At 45.2% G+C, this 17,307-nt stretch overlaps 1 protein-coding gene across 4 annotated transcripts in view; it reads right to left on the reverse strand.

Moving 5' to 3' along the window:
• vps13b (vacuolar protein sorting 13 homolog B) overlaps window positions 1-17,307 on the reverse strand; it is a 443,292-nt gene that overhangs the window by 33,707 nt on the left and 392,278 nt on the right. For all 4 annotated transcript variants that reach the window (XM_084052011.1, XM_084052012.1, XM_084052010.1 and 1 more), the window contains exons 49-52: window positions 12,135-12,218; window positions 11,243-11,418; window positions 5,534-5,704; window positions 36-243 (exon numbers count right to left, since the gene is read on the reverse strand). In XM_084052011.1, the coding sequence (XP_083908137.1) occupies window positions 36-243; window positions 5,534-5,704; window positions 11,243-11,418; window positions 12,135-12,218 (639 nt within the window). The remainder of the gene's footprint in view (window positions 1-35; window positions 244-5,533; window positions 5,705-11,242; window positions 11,419-12,134; window positions 12,219-17,307) is intronic.

Below are 17,307 nucleotides of genomic sequence, written 5' to 3' on the forward strand. Positions count from 1 at the left end.
GTTCAGAACCACCATACTGTAGGTGGATGGCCCACCTGGAAGTTGGGCGGGACGATGACCTTGCCGGCTGGTATCTGCAGTACCATGGTCTCTCCTTCAAACAGCCACAGGTCCCAGTGAGAGCGGTTGGCCAGGAGGGCCCAGGGCAGCACCTCCACCAGCAGAGTGTTCAATCCTGACTTCCAGCACGACAGCTTCACTTGCATGGGACTGTCCCACTGGGCCAGGGGCTCCAATACTGACCTGTGGAGGACAGTAGACACAATGTTATACTAGACGGCAGAACTGCACAGTAGAATCTTGGGAGTGTTAACCCATTCAATCCGGGAACGCATCTGTGTCATTTTAGATTTGAGCTATAATAACCATTATTTTATACTTTGGGCAGATAAAATAGCAGATATACAAGCTATGAGCGCTATGATCTGCTAAAAATAGCAGATCTACAAGCTCATAGCGTGGCACCGAGTGCCGCACTATGAGCTTGTAGATCTGCTATTTTTGAAAACTCTTGAACATTTGTGCAAATCTTTGAATACATATATTTTTGGAAACAACATTTTTAACTCAAATCTTTGCTTCTGGAGGTCCCTGGAACAAAATATTTTACAAATGTTCGCTTCGCTTTTTTTCTTGTCGATTCTTTGTACTATTTGATTGTATGTCATGTCTAACACATTTCTTAAACCTTTTTTTTTCAAAAAGTTCGCTTTAAGAAATATATATTCAAAGATTAGCACAAATTGTCAAGATTTTTCAAAAAATAGCAGATTTACAAGCTCATGAGCTTGTATATCTGCTATTTTTTGAATAGCCAAAGAAATCTGAAAATGACACCGGATTGAATAGATAAATCTAACTCAAATGTTTCAGTTCATGTTGGACAAAAGGACATTTTTTTAACCACATGAACCATAGTGTCCCTATTCTGGGGGCAAATATTTGGCAATAATATTTGGTGTAGAGGGAGAAAAAGGAGCAGACCAAGTATAGAGCTGGAGAGAGGCAGGAGACATCCTCCTGACCTGTGGGCCACATGGCTCAGGAACGGTTGGTTCCCAAGGCTTCTGACTTATGTATAGAGTCCCTGGGGGACTACGGTCAACTAAGTATATAGGGTTTTAACACTTTATTGTAGAATTATAATATGTACTGTAAAACACAGTTGTAAGTAATACAGTACAGAATGCACATATAATATGAGCATTCATAACAACAAAACATCTAGCGCCGAAAAACATCCAACCTCCATGAAACATCCAGAACACTATCATTTGGGTCCATGTAATTTGGGCTAAAACACATTTGTTACAAACCCACAAAAAAAAGAAATGAAGCGGTATACAGTTTCATACTGGGCATTTAAAATGTCCAACATACAAACATACTTCCCACACCAGTACAGACCATTAACACAACGGCAACAGCCAACGAGACCACACAAATACAGAGAAAACAAACAACTTATGGCAGATACAAACAGATACAAACAGAATGTGCCCAGGCATCTGGCGATGCCAACCGACCTGCACACATGTATAGACACAGACAAACATCGGGCAGACAAAACAGACACACACAAACAATTTTCCACCCATCAATTGACACCACAGTCGTTTCATGGCAATCATGGTCTCGTGAAGGCTAAACAGTGCAGAGTGTCAGAGGAGAGGCAAGAGACAAGCCGTACGCTCTCAGACTTCCACTGATGTTCCAAGGTCAATGGAGCATCAAAGGCTGACCCCGACTTACCTCGGCCTTCACGCCAGCTCCAATCCGTTCTCCTCAACCTACCCCTTCTCTCAGGCCCTGGACACATGCGCACAAGACACCCTGCTGTGAAATGCGTCCAAAAACAGCACTCTGCTCAAAGCAGTTCTTTATCATTAGCTGATGTGTGTGCGCGTATAACGTGTGAGCATGTTTGTAGCCGTGGAAGGCGGCTGAACTCGAGGTTGAGGGCAGCGAAGTGCAGGGCCCATAAATCACATTATGGAGCTCACAAAAAGGTAATTGAAAGAAATGTGCTTAGCTGCTTCTGTCAGGGCCTGCCAGCACTGGAGTTCAGGCTTTCACAAGTGTGAATTCTGACAGCCGCACACTGCTCCACAGCCGCACACTGCTCCGCACGCACGCACGCACGCACACACACACACACACACACACACACACACACACACACACACACACACACACACACACACACACACACACACACACACACACACACACACACACACACACACACACACACACACACACACACACACACACACACACACACACACACACACGCCTGCAGCTTGAGTTCACCCTCACCCCAACCACTACAAGATGTTTATTTAATGATTACGGAGGTGCCTCGCTGCCATTAAAATCCCAAAAGAGAAAGAAAAATAACATTTACCACTTTCAACTTCCTTTGCCCCCTAAGACACAATATTTACACACTCCCAGCCAAGGAGACCAGTGGTTTCTGTACAGTATGAGACAGCCTGGAACCTCTGTCCAAACACAGCACACCGTATCAAAGTTATCAGCAAAAAATTAAAATGTTAAATTAATAAATGCACGAATTAGACGGTAGATTTCCCTTGCTGGCCAAGTTGTTAGAGAATTGCAGAGAGAGGAACCAGCGCTAATGATCCTGCACGGTAGTTGCACAGAGTCTTAAACTCTATACCCCCTACTGTTTTCACTCTACGCTAAATATCTTTGCCCCAGAATAGGGACGCTAGGGTTCATGTGGCTAAAGCAACACTGAGGATTTTAGTGTGTGACGGAGTCTTTTTCTTCAGTGGCAGGTTTCTGGGCTTCAGACAAACTGTCACTTTCGTTGAGGGGGGAAATGTGCGTTGGTCTGGAGCTTTTGTTACTCAGGACTGGATCACACAGAGGAGAGAGAGAGATCTGATTGACAGAGAAACCCAACACCAAACCACTGGATAGCAGCTCGCCACCAGGCCTGACTGAGAAATAAAGAGAGAGAGAGAGAGAGAGAGTGTGTGTGTGTGAGTGTGTGTGTGTGTGTGTGTGTGTGTGTGTGTGTGTGTGTGTGTGTGTGCGTGCGTGCGTGCGTGCGTGCGTGCGTGCGTGCGTGCGTGCGTGCGTGCGTGCGTGCGTGCGTGCGTGCGTGCGTGCGTGCGTGCGTGCGTGAAAAAGTGAAAAAGTGAAAAAGTGAACAAGTGAGAAAGATAGATAAAAAAGAGAGAGTGAGTATTATGTGTATGACAATTACGGGGTAGTGATGTTCATTGCTGGGTGTCTGTGTGTGATGGTACAGTGTGTGTCTGTGTGTGTGTGTGTGTGTGTGTGTGTGTGTGTGTGTGTGTGTGTGTGTGTGTGTGTGTGTGTGTGTGTGTGTGTGTGTGCGTGCATATGTAAAGAAGAGAAGCCTGTGGAACCACAGCCATACATATGGCCCATGTGTCCAGCAGACCCATTAGAACTCTTTGTAACAATGCCTCTATGAGAGCATGTGGGTGAGTGCTGTGCTGCTGCTATCAAGATGTGATTGCTTTGTGACAAAAGACGGTTCCCAGAGTGACGTGCGTGGACAGACCCACATGTGTGCACTGGTGTACAGTTAGAATCCACAGAGCGCATACATGTGCACATGCACACACACATACACACACGCGCGCACACACGCACGCACGCACGCACGCACGCGCACACACGCGCGCACACACGTACGCACACACACACACACACACACACACGCACACACACACACACGCACACACACACGCACACACACACACACACACACACGCACGCACGCACACACACGCACACACACGCACACACAGACTCACTCTCACAAACAGAATCACATACACGCAGGCTTTTACAATCCTGTGCCAAGTTTTAACTACATGCAAGGCCCTGTGACTTGTGTGAGAAAGTGGGCCTGTGACAGAGTGACAGTCTTAATCTCTGGTCCACAGGGGACACCAGTGGGATTGCTGCTATCGTCTGAAGCACGGCACAGCATTGTCTGAGCTGTTACTGTTTTATTATGTGAACAAAGAGACAACAATAAAGCGAAGCCTCTCTCATTAAAGACCCTGTCTTGCGCAATGCTGCGCTTTGAGGGGGAATTCTGTGTGAGGCCCGCGATTACAAAAGCATGCTGGTGGGTCTTCGGAAATTCTCTTATGAAAGAGCCGTGACCTGATTTAATGCTCGCCACCGCAAGAAGTCCTATAATAAAGTTGAAAAAGAAAGAAATAATAAATGCTGACTAATTATGGAATATCATGAGTATCCTGGTGGCCTGGCGTGCATGCAGTGCCGCCTACTCATGACTTGGTCTCGCTCTCAACCTGTTTCGACCGCCATCATCTTTACAATCTTTTTCCCTTCTGGTTTCCTGTTTGTCTCACAGCGTCCATGGTTAAAGGCAAGAGAATTCCCCTAAATAAAATCTTTTAAATATTTTTGGGAGGATTATAATCTGTGGGAAATCTGGAACAGGTCAGTGCTGTTCCCTGCATGCAGAGACTGGATGCAAAACAATACGTTGTAATGAATTCCATAAACAACAATCTCAAACCAAACAAAGAGTCTTAGCAAGAAAAATATAACAGCACGCATTGAACATACTGTGCAAGCTAAATAAAATTAACCCACATTTCTAAAGAACAGAACATAAACACATTCACACGGACAAACAAGACAGGGTCTAATAAAGGGATTGTTTGATGTGGATCTCAGACTTCACCTATGACATCGGTACTATGATGTCAGTAACTCCATATTTGGGCAAGGTTTCAGTGTGATTCGACTGCCATTGACTAAATCATTTACTTAAAAAAATATATTCTAAAGCATGTGGAAAGAAAAGTTACTAGGGCTGTGAATCGTTTGATATCACACGATTCGATTCCGATTCTTGGGGTAACGATTCAAATGTTTTCCGATTTTTGGAAAACAAACGATTCTCGATTAAAAAACGTTTTTTTTCCGATTCAAAATCTATTTTCTTTCCGATTCAAATCGATTCTTGATTCAAAAACGTTTTCTTCCAATTAAAAATCGTTTTTTTTCTCAGATTCAGCCCAGAACTTGCCACTTGAAAATTAAAATGAGAATCGATTCTGAATCGTCCAACATTAGAATTAGCGATAACAAATAGCGATTTGAGTATGAATCGATTTTTGAATCGAAGTTACTTTCTTGGCCTACTGGAACCTTATTATATGATGATATTATCCCCGGATTCTCAGACTCACAGAACCAAGCTCACAACGCGACGCGTTGTGAGCTTGTAGATCTGCTATTTTCAAACATTTTAGTACTTTTACTTTTGGTACTTTAAGTACATTTTGATACCAATACTTTTGTACTTTTACTCAAGTACATTTTAAATTCCAGACTTTTACTTGTAACGGAGTATTTCTACATTGCAGTATTGATACTTTTACTTAAGTAGAAAATGTGAGTACTTTTTCCACCCCTGCAAATGAGACATTAATATGATCACACACAAAATGCAGGTCACTGTTGTTGTTGTTGTTGCACAGAGTACCTGTCTGCATCTTTGCTGATGTAGGGCCATGGTGGATGAATGGACGTCTTCCGGCCGTAGAAGTCATCTAGGATGTGCTGAAGGTTGTCCTCTGTACCAGTCTTGTTTACTATCTGTTTGATCAGGCTGGTAGAGATGGGTACGGCGCAGTGGGACGCATCCTCTTCCTCCCTGGAAGACAGAACACAAAAACAAATTAGTTAAAAAAAGGATAAAGACCTACTGTACTGTAGATATGTGATTTTGTATGTTAACATTAGTCATTGTGAAACATTATTAAACAATAATGTTTCACATTAAAATCAGAGTAAAATCAGGAATTTTAATGAAACCCTGAGAAAGTAAAAAATCACACCCTGTGTGAAGGAAGCGGTGCCTTTGGGGCGGGGCTTAACTCATTTCAGTTCGTCCCTATTGGTGGTCTGAGTCGACTTACCAAATTTGTACTCGGTAGCATGCTGCAAACTGGAATGATGGCTGTTTAAAGCCCAGCCAATGGGCAGACAGAGGGGGCGGGGCTTAAGTAATTACAGTTCTTCCCTATTGCTGGTTTTAGTCCATGTACAAAATTTGTACTCCGTAGCATGCTGCGAACTTGAGTTATGGCTGTTTGAAGGCCAGCCAATGGGAAGACAGAGGGGGCGGGGCTTCAGCAATTCATGCTGGTCCCTATTGGTGGTCTAAGTCCACATACCAAATGTGGACTTGGTGGCATGCTGCAAACTGGATTTATAGCTGTTTAAAATCCCGTGCTCATCCCGTGCTCATACGGGCGCTGGGGGTCCCTGGACCCCTCTTTGATAACGTCAGCAAGTCATGCGCCTCGCTATTGGTGGTGTAAGTCCACATACCAAATTTGGACTTGGTGGCAGGCTTCAAACTGGAGTTATAGCTGTTTAAAATCCCGTGCCCTAAACGGGCGGACGGACATAGCATACGCGGGGGGTCCCTGGACCCCGCTTTGATAACTTCAGCAATTCATGCTCGTCCCTATTGGTGGTGTAAGTCCACATACCAAATTTGGACTTGGTGGCAGGCTTCAAACTGGAGTTATAGCTGTTTTAAATCCTGTGCCCTAAACGGGCGGACTGACATAGCATACGCGGGGGGTCCCTGGACCCCGCTTTGATAACTTCAGCAATTCATGCTCGTCCCTATTGGTGGTGTAAGTCCACATACCAAATGTGGACTTGGTGGCAGGCTTCAAACTGGAGTTATAGCTGTTTAAAATCCCGTGCCCTAAACGGGCGGACTGACATAGCATACGCGGGGGGTCCCTGGACCCCGCTTTGATAACTTCAGCAATTCATGCTCGTCCCTATTGGTGGTGTAAGTCCACATACCAAATGTGGACTTGGTGGCAGGCTTCAAACTGGAGTTATAGCTGTTTAAAATCCCGTGCCCTAAACGGGCGGACGGACATAACATACGCGGGGGGTCCCTGGACCCCTCTTTGCTAACTTCAGCAAGTCATGCTCGTCCCTATTGGTGGTCTAAGTCCACATACCATATTTGGACTTGGTGGCATGCTGCAATCTGGAGTTATAGCTGTGTAAAATCCCGTGCTCATCATCCCGTGCTGATACGGACGGACGGACATACGGACAAAGTCAAGCTTAGAGCGGTTGGCACCGCTAAAAATGGACATGGTCTTGATGCTACTGTTTAGTAGATGAGATCTATTAAACCTAATTTCTATGAGACACAATGTTATATTGTCATGTTGTTTACAGGGTTGTTTCTGTCACTTAGTTTGTTACAGAAACAATGTTAACATCTTTTTGCATGATGACACAGAACAAGACGTCTCTTGACAGTAACTGATAGTTCACATGGTTCTATTCACAGTGCAACTGCACTGACCTCCTGTTAAACTCTTTTGACTTTCCCCTCAAAACCCAAACAGGGTTCAATCTCTCCTTTTGTTTTTCCCTGACATGCAGTTTTCTCTTACAAAACACTAATTCACAACAATCACAGAGGAAGCTCAACAGCAGTAAATAATCCTATTGGATACTTTAGCCCCAGACACTGGTCAATTACGGCTTCGCAACAACAAGTTACAAAAAAAAAAAAACTCTTAACAAACTCCAAACAGTCTAATAGCCTCCTCCGTCTCTGGGCAGCATCCAGTTCCACTTGGCCCAGAGAAGCGGCCCCCTTTACCCTGGAGCAACAGTTTATTAATAGAGCCCATTGTGCTATAAAAGGAACACAGGGGTGCTTGGTTATGGATCTGGGGGAAGACAGAGGAGAAGGACAACGTGCTGACAGGAAGCTTTTCATCCCGGGCCGGTTCCTGAGGGGGGATGCTGGAAGAGGCTTCTGGTTCTAAGCCCCCGTCTTCTAATGTGGCGGCCAATTCCAAGAGAGGGGACACAGCAGTTATGGTTAAGACTTGTCTGTCTGTCGGTCTGTCTGTCTGTCCGTCTGTCTTTCTGTCTGTTGTGTCGCAGACCGCAGCTCCGCTCTCTACCTCGTCCATTAGAGGACCACAAATATGTGTAATTACAGGAAGGAAAGACGAGCTGCTGACCAGCGAACATTCAAGATTGGATCCGTCCTGGTGTTCTGGGGCTGGGGGAGGGAGGGGAGGGTCTGTGTATGGATTCTGAGGACAAGGTTTATGTGCGCTGAAGGGGCATTTAGAACAGTGGGTTTGGGGTGGGGTCGGGTGGGGGCTTGCATGAATTGAGTCACATGAAGGGATAGATTGAGGTGGGGGATGAGGGATGGTGGGTACTGTATGTGAGTTAGTGTGGTGAGAGGTGGTTTAGACAGGGGGACAGACTGTAAACACACAGAGCATTGTGGTTGAAATTCAGAGAGACAAGACAGTTAGTTGTTTTTCATAGAGCTTTCTTTTTTGTGTACGAGAGAAGGATTTATCTGCGCGCCAACAGAATCCAAATATATCCCCAGTCGCTGTATGGCCACTGTGGTTCCTTTATGGCAGTTCAAATCAAAACAAACTTTGCGACCAGATATCTAAACACCAAACAGTTACCACCACCAAAACTCTCTCTGGGGGAGTCAATTACACCCAATGTTTAACTCTGTTTATTCAGATCACCACCAGTTGCTACCAAAACAGGGACTTCTCTGCCAGGGATCCACGCAACAAAGGGAAAACAACACAGATTGCAGATGTCCAGATAACAAATACAGTAGTAACATCAATAATACTGTGTGCACATGTGGTTAGCACAGTGGGGAGAGCATGCCATTCAGGCCTACACTGTACATGTGCAATCTCCTCAGGGGCACCATATGAAAAATGTAAGCACTCACATTACTGTAAGGCACTTTGGGTGCACAACGCCCTAGCACAAGGCTCTGGCATGTACTCTGACATGTTAGTGTCAGATTAGGGACAGTTTGAGAATGCGATGATATATGGCTGAATTGCTCATTATGTTTCAACCGAATTTTGATCCAACCAAACACTCTATGTCTCAGAAAATGACTTGTGTAAACCGCCTGTCGGATTATTGGATTGTTCCAAAAGCTTGAATTCGCAATGGCTTATGATCGAGCACGTTCGCTGTGAGATATATTTGACCATCGGAAACAATGACACAAGGATGATGTTATCAAACATTTGTTTTGTGATAGCAGCAGGATACCAGATGATCTGTCCAAGCTAGGGCGCTGACTGAAACCGACTGAGACAGAGAAACAACTACAGTGATGTATGTGACAGGCTCTGCTAGTGATGAAGTGGTGGCTGTCACACTCACATTGGCATGGGCAAACACGGCTGACCGAGATCATCACAGGCATGGGACCACACACAGACACGATGACACAAACACACACACACACACACACACACACACACACACACACACACACACACACACACACACACACACACACACACACACACAACACACACACACACACTCACGCACACAGGATTTATCCACCCACGCAAACACAGACATACACACACATACACAGAAACCTCTGACATACAAACAGATCGCACACACACACCACGCGTGCGCACTTTATGCGCATGAACACAGTGCGCACATGCACACGGGTATACACACACACAGACGCATAACGAACACGGGGCCAAAAGCCTGCTCTCCGTTAGGGCCCCTATCTAAATGAGGTGTAATTATGGCCCAACCTGACATGTTGGAATGAGAACAGTGTCTCCGAAGCTGCCAAGCTGGCCTCCTTTCTCCCCTGAAACACGCCTGGATTCCACTGGATCAGGTCTACACGCTGGCGCACAGATATCAGAATGTGGTGTGAGGGAACGTTAAGTAAGTGTGTGTCTCTGCAGTGCTGCTAAATGGAGACATAAAACGCCTGTTACGGGAGACGAGAGTCAGACTCTGTCATCAGCAGGGTTATGATCCGGTCCATGATGACATAATACCAGTCTGGAAGACGTGCGCGTTGCTGTGAGCATTGCTGATACTGGCAAGGGTTGCTACAGATGGCAAAAACACACTGCTAGGACTGAGAAGAAATCCCTTCTGACATCAGACCCTCCATGAAACTGTCGGGTTGAGCGGCTCTCATCCCGAAGATGACATGTCATCACTGTGGTTAACGCATTTTACTTGGAAGAAAGGATGACGTATTCATCCTGTGTTCTTTTATACATAGTTCACCTAGACAGGAAAACAAGAAACCGAGCGATAGGATACAGTGTAAATGGTGTGTGTGTGTGTGTGTGTGTGTGTGTGTGTGTGTGTGTGTGTGTGTGTGTGCATGCGTGCGTGCTTGCGTGCGTGTTTTGTTGAAAAACATGTATGACCATCTCTCCCTCTGTGTGCCGCAAACAGCCAGTGAAGTGCACCGGCATGGCATTTCCTAGTTCTTCTGTCCAGATCGCTAAATTTGTATTCCTAGGATGAGCGGGGAGCGCTTATTTCCGGACACCCCAACGGAGGCGTGCCCTCTGAAGCGGACTTGAGCCACGAGAGGCATCACCGAGTGCGCTCAGGCGAGCGAGTCGTCGTGCCGAACGTTGCAAAGTCCGCTTCAGCCGACTCAGCGCCGTTCGAGTTATGTCACAGAATCGTAAATCACCCCCCCCCCCCCTAGTCTCAGTACTTCCGACACCTCAACTCCGCCTCGCGCGTGGTCCAAGCGAACACAGCCGAGCGCTCCCTATCCCTGTTTCAGCCAATCAGAAACCGTGTCTGGCCCCGCTCATCCTAGAGAAACAATGATCGCGTCCAGATGAACCCATCACAGAAACTTGAAACAGAAACATGTCCATTATCCTACAGCTATAGTGATATGCAGGCATTTCATACTTTATTGGACAAGTTCATTCAAATCAAGTTACTGTCTATCAAGTAACCGCCAAGCTTTTATAACAGACAAAACATTTGGTCCCTTTTTGCGATTTGTTTTCCCAATGCTGTCAAAAGGCTTAATTGGTCCCCTTTTCCTACCCTGTTGCCTCCATAAATCTATATTTACGACTAACTAATGTACATTAAAGCATCAATTGAGTTCTCTCTCACACTGCATTTAAAACAAGTGTAAATTAAGATGTCTAGGTAACTGCACCGTCTGAAGAGTCAAGTCCAAATGGGAAGACCTCTGTTACTTCATAGCTGGCAGTGGCAAGATAAACACATTCATATTGAAACATAATACTTGATTGACTTGTGACAGAATGACTCAAGCAGAACAGAGATGAGGACACATAAGAGGCTGTTTTGTTTTTTTCACCTGGCTTGGAAGGTGATGTGGTGCGTGAGGTCGGCCTCAGTGTTCAACAGGGGTTCCTGGTGGCCGTGGCCTGATATGAGCTGACTCTCCCTGAGCCCCAGACTCCTCTTCTCTATGTGAATGATCACTGGCTCCGGCAGGTGACTCCTCATCACAAACAATGGACTGAACACCACCTGATAAATAGGGCACACAGCCACACACACATAGACACACACACGCGCACATGCACGCACATGCATGCGCACACACAGCCATATGAGAAACATACACAGAAAAACAAACACAGACGTTTGTAGTACAATTAACTGACCGGAATGATGAAAAAAAAACTTGATATTGTGATTTTAGATCAGTTATTATGGTATTCCAAATGAGTGTATTTTATATCCCATGTTTTTTGTGTGAGTGATGACATCATTGTGCTTCAGTAATCAATAACATTTTATAACATATTGCTTCCATTACCTAGTGGAAGCTGGAGAAGACTATGGGTAATTAAACACTGTTGTAATTATACACTTCAGCAATTATAAACAGTGCGTGTTAATCTCACAGTTGGTGGTTCAACGGAAACACCCCAAAATAACAACTCCATGTTTCAAAACAAAACACCAAAGTTATGTCAGTGTGCGATGGATTACTCAATGAAAATGATGGATTGATATCTATGTTGGAATTTGACTATGTGATAGTGTGTGTGTGTGTGTGTGTGTGTGTGTGTGTGTGTGTGTGTGTGTGTGTGTGTGTGTGTGTGTGTGTGTGTGTGTGTGTGTGTGTGTGTGTGTGTGTGTGTGTGTGTATGTGTGTGTGTGTGTGTGTGTGTGTGTCTGTGTGTCTGTGTGCGCGCGTGCGTGCGTGTGTGTCTGCATGTGCTTTCAAGGACACTCACAACTCTCTGTTGCATATGAGAGTCAGGTTCAATGGTGATGAGGGTACACCACACGTAGAGCAGAGAACCACTGGAACAAGGCACCTGCAAGGTGAGAAACCATCGGTTAATGTCTCATCACGTGCAGCATCAATCCACTCGAACTATGGCAAATTCCTCCCATTTACTGTATAAGTGTATATAGTCCCCGTCACTGCGAATGACTACTTGTCTTGGGGAGGGTATAGACAACCACGTCTCCTCCGATAGACGGCTGCTTCTTTTCACCTAACAGTGAGGAGTTTCACCTGGAGGCGTAACCAACCTGTAGGAGTCACTTTCTCCCCTGCCAACTTCCCACAAACACGGCCAATTGTGTTTGCTGGAGCCCCAGCCAAGCTGGAGGCACCATTGAGGAATCGAACCCCAGTCCCCACAGTGGTGGGCAGTAACTTTACCCCTGCACCACACGGCCGGCCAACTGTGACAAATAACTCGTAATCAAATTTATTTAATGCCCTTTTAAGGCACATTTAGTTTACACTTGAGCCAAGCTTGGCAGGTGATGTGACAAGGAAATCTTATTATTGTAACAATGGAGTTGCGATAGATGTCTTTATTCTCAGGAGTCAAGGAAATAAATTCAGCCTGTGTCAATCAAGGACAGGCCAACTGGTTTGCTTGTATTTGTGGTTGGTTACAGAGACATAATATGGGTATCTGATGACAAAGTTTGCCCTTGCTGCCTCTCTGTGATTGACATCATGTTTATGGCCAAGTGTCAGAAACACATTATCATGTTTTGTCCCCAGAAGACACTCGCCTCTTGGTCTCTTCCAATAGTTAAATGCTAAGGCTCTGCAAAGTGCTCTGGGGTTGTCAAGCGCTATGACACGGCCAGAGGCGGCCCGACAATTTCACTGTTAGCAACTGGATAATAAGCTATTAAAGAGTAGTTAGATGTGAGTACGATTTAAAAGCTGAGAATGTGCCCTCTAAAGGCTGAGCACTCTTAATGTGTCACTGGTATTCGTCCCCCTTTACCCCTAGCTCCTCGTTAAAGCCTCGGGATGCCAAGGCACGTTACAAGTGGCCTAATTTACGACAGGCCGGGGACTTCATTTACTAGTGGAGGGGGTTGGTGGGGGGTGGGCTCCAACACGTTGGTCCTCATAACAGCACATTTCTCTCTCTCTCTCTCTCTCTCTCTCTGAAACACTCCGGGTCTGATCATACAGGAACACTCACTTTTCAGAAATAAGAAATAATAAGGTCAGAATGACCTTCCGTACATGGCCAGATGTTAAAGATAAACAACAATGAGATGGCAGAAAGAGACTTGGTTAGTGTAAAAGGAAGGAGAGATAAAAAGCAGAGGTTAGTTAAGATGGGAGGAGAGAGGAGATGGATGAGAACATGAATGCGTGGGCAATGGAGAGGAAGAAAGGGAGAGAGAGAGAGTTTAAGTACACAGAAAACAGACACAGATGGGGTAGCAGAATGAGAAGCTGGAAGAGGTGGTGGGAACGATAGACCCAAGAGGAGGAAGTAGAGAGATATGAGAAAGATAAATGAGAGAGAGGATGACAGAGAAACATAAAGGGGGAGACAAGAGTGAAATGGAAAGACAAAGATAGAGAGAAGTGAGATCTGGGCTACTCGTCTCTCTCTCATTCAGAGCCAGCCTTCCATTATGTGCAATGAATCACTGATCACAGGAGACAACAGTCATCAATGTCCTTACGCATGCACACACACATGTGCACACACTCATGTGCACACACACGCACGCACACACACACACGCATGCACATGCACATGCACATGAGAGTGGTAGGGGGACAAGGAGAGAGAGTGGTAGGGGGACGGAGAGAGAGTGGTAAGGGGACAGAGGGAGAGTGGTAGGGGACAGAGAGAGAGTGGTAGGGGGACAGAGAGAGAGTGGTAGGGGACAGAGAGAGAGTGGTAGGGGGACAGAGAGAGAGTGGTAGGGGACAGAGAGAGAGTGGTAGGGGGACAGAGAGAGAGTGGTAGGGGACAGAGAGAGAGTGGTAGGGGGACAGAGAGAGAGTGGTAGGGGGACAGAGAGAGAGAGAGAGAGAGAGAGAGAGAGAGAGAGAGAGAGAGAGAGAGGGAGAGAGAGAGGGAGAGAGAGAGAGAGAGAGAGAGAGAGTGGGGTGGGGGGGTGGTAGAGAGAGAGAGAGAGAGAGAGAGTGGGGTGGGAGAGAGAGAGAGAGAGAGAGAGAGAGAGAGAGAGAGTGCACACAGACAACTGAAAAGAAAGAGGAGAGAGAAGTTGGCATTGATCCAGCAGTGTGAAAGTGTGTTCAAAGCATTCCTCCTCCATTGCCCACATATCAGCCAGTGTTTCCTGCCTATGGTTAGTGTTGTTATGAGAGCGTATAAACTGTATTTTCTGCCTCTCAACATCTCGGGGGTTATGGGTTGGAAAGTGGAGGGCCTTTGAAGGAAGAGGCCTATCTGACATGAAGATCTCAATCTGCTCTCTACTGGAGTAGCAGCAGCAGAATGGAGGCTCTCTGCCACTGTGACCACCCAGGAGACTGCGGAGAAGAGAGAGAGAGAGAGACGGGGATCCGGTCGCACTTGGTGGTCTTGTCACCGGCTCTAAACATAGACACTGGAAGAGTGTGGACTGTGCGCTCGTGCGTGCGTGTCTGTCTGTCTGTCTGTCGGTCTGCTCTTTCCATCGGTCTGTCTTGCCCACCTAAGACTGACATCTTGGACAACCCTATACTGCACTATTAGCAGGGCGGAATTTTGATACCATAGTGCACTTGGTGATACAAGCGCGAAATTTGGCACAGATGACCTTCATATGACCCTAATTGATAATCAACCTCTGGCCACGCGGAATTCATAAGATTTCAAGATGGCCACCACCAGTTTTCAAAATGGCTGCAACTGGGCCAATGTGTTGGACTATATTGCTTTGCTGGGGCTTATTTTAATATAAGAGAATATTTTCTGGAGGTATTCCTACCAAGTAAGATAAAAAATAACATTAGGTTCCAATATGGCGGCATATTTTCCAATATGGCTGCCGATAAATTGCAGAAATGTGCATCTGCTTATGGTTTATCCACATGAGCTTGTAGTACATGTATTTGTATTAATTATCATACACAGAATCCATTTATGGAACATTTGAAAGTGATTTATTAGCTTGGTAAAGCTTAGTGCTTACTTTTTGTTTTGTTATTAAGTCATTATAAACACATTCTCATTTACAATGGTGGCTGGGCAAGTGACAGGCCAGTGTACTAGCAACTGCAACCACAGAGGGGTGTGCAGAGAAGTCCAAACTTAAAGCATTTTCAGTGTCCAGAACATGCTTTTTTACATCCACATCTTGTCAGCTTCTGGCATAATTTGGCAAACAGGACTGCACAAGAGTGACTGGCCCCATATATGTCCTGCTTGGAATGCACTTCACTTGCATTCACTTCCTTGTAGGAACTACTTCTATGAAGTTCTATCGTACATGAGTACTATGAACTCCTCAATGACTTGCATATGTTTATCATTTATTGCAACAGGTGTTGAACCTAATTTGGAGAAGTTGTTTGCCATGCTGACCTTTTTCTCTTTCCATGGAAGGACGAAACTGTGTGGCATCCCCTGAATGCATGAAAGAAGCAAAGACCTGATGACTTTGATTCAATAGCTGATGCAATTTCATGAACGGGATCCATCTGAGATCCTTCCCTCCTTCCAAAGGCAATCCACAGCTAATTCAAGCCAAGTCTTTGAACAAGTGAAACTGTTATGTCAACAATGTCAGTATCTGAGGCAGAGCTGCTGAGGATAGCATCTGACACATCATGATTCGCAGCTCAGATACTGACATTGTTGTCATAGCAGTTGCACTTGTTCATATTAAGTAAGTCTGAGACTTATTGTCAGTATCAGCTGAGAACGCAGGGGTCTTATAGACCCCCTGGTATTGCTGAGGTGGAGCGCCACACTCACTGTACCTACTCATACACTGATCCTGATCGAACCCATGACCATGTGATCCGAAGGTGAAAGCTCTACCGACTGAGCTACCCAGACACAAAGACTTGGCTTGAAAAAGCTGTCGAAGGACCTCAGATGGATCCCCCTTCATGAAAATGCATCAGCTATTGGATCAAAGTCATCAGGTCTTTGCTTCTTTCATGCGTTCAGCAGATGCCATACAGTTTTGTCCTTCCATGGAAAGAGAAAAAGGTCAGCACCTGTTTGAGAAAATATCCCTATATATATATAAGTTTTTGTATTTATTGGTGAACATATTGAAAAGTCTGTTGCCCTAGGTCATTAAAAAGCTACCAAATCACTTTAAAATGTGCTATAAATTGATTCTGTGTATGGTAATTAATAAAAAAATACATGTGCTACAAGCTCATGTGAATGTACATTTATGCAATTTATCGGCAGCCATATTGGAAAATATGCCGCCATATTGGAACCTAATATATATTTTTTTATCTTACTTGGTAGAAATACCTTCAGAACATATTCTCCTATATTAAAATAAGGGGAAAATCAAAGATTTACAGCCCCAGCAAAGTGATATAGTCCAAAATGTTGGCCCAGTTGCAGCCATTTTGAAAACTGGTGGTGGCCATCTTGAAATCTTAGGATTTTTGCGTGGCCAGAGGTTGATTATCAATTAGGGTCATATGAAGGACATCTGTGCCAAATTTCGCGCTTGTATCACCAAGTGCACTATCGTGTATTGAAAACGGCAAAATTCCGCCCTGCTATATAGAGCTCCCAAAGCTGCTGTACTGTACGTGAAAGTGTCTGTTTTACACGTACGTACAGTATGAGACTTATAAGAGTGTGGTGGAGACCAAGTGAATACATTATAATACCAGCAATACAGAACTACTGCACCAGATACCAGACATACCATATTCTGCAAATGCGTACATTCTGGAGTGCTTAGTGGCACAGCCACTGACCATACTGTATGCTGCTTGTGAGACAGGACTCGAGTTCGAATCAGACTCCCGTACACTCATGCCTCTCCTCTCTCTGACCCTTATTTATTGTCTCTCTACTCTCTCAAATAAAGCATACTCCCCCCCCCCCAAAAAAATAAAAAATACATCTATAAAAAATAATATATGTGTCTTGCCCACCTAGTATGAGCTTTGCAAGCAATTCTAGTTATTAGTACCAT

This window comes from Gymnoscopelus microlampas (genome assembly GCF_963454915.1).
Source record: "Gymnoscopelus microlampas genome assembly, chromosome: 3".
NCBI classification, from domain to species: domain Eukaryota; kingdom Metazoa; phylum Chordata; class Actinopteri; order Myctophiformes; family Myctophidae; genus Gymnoscopelus; species Gymnoscopelus microlampas.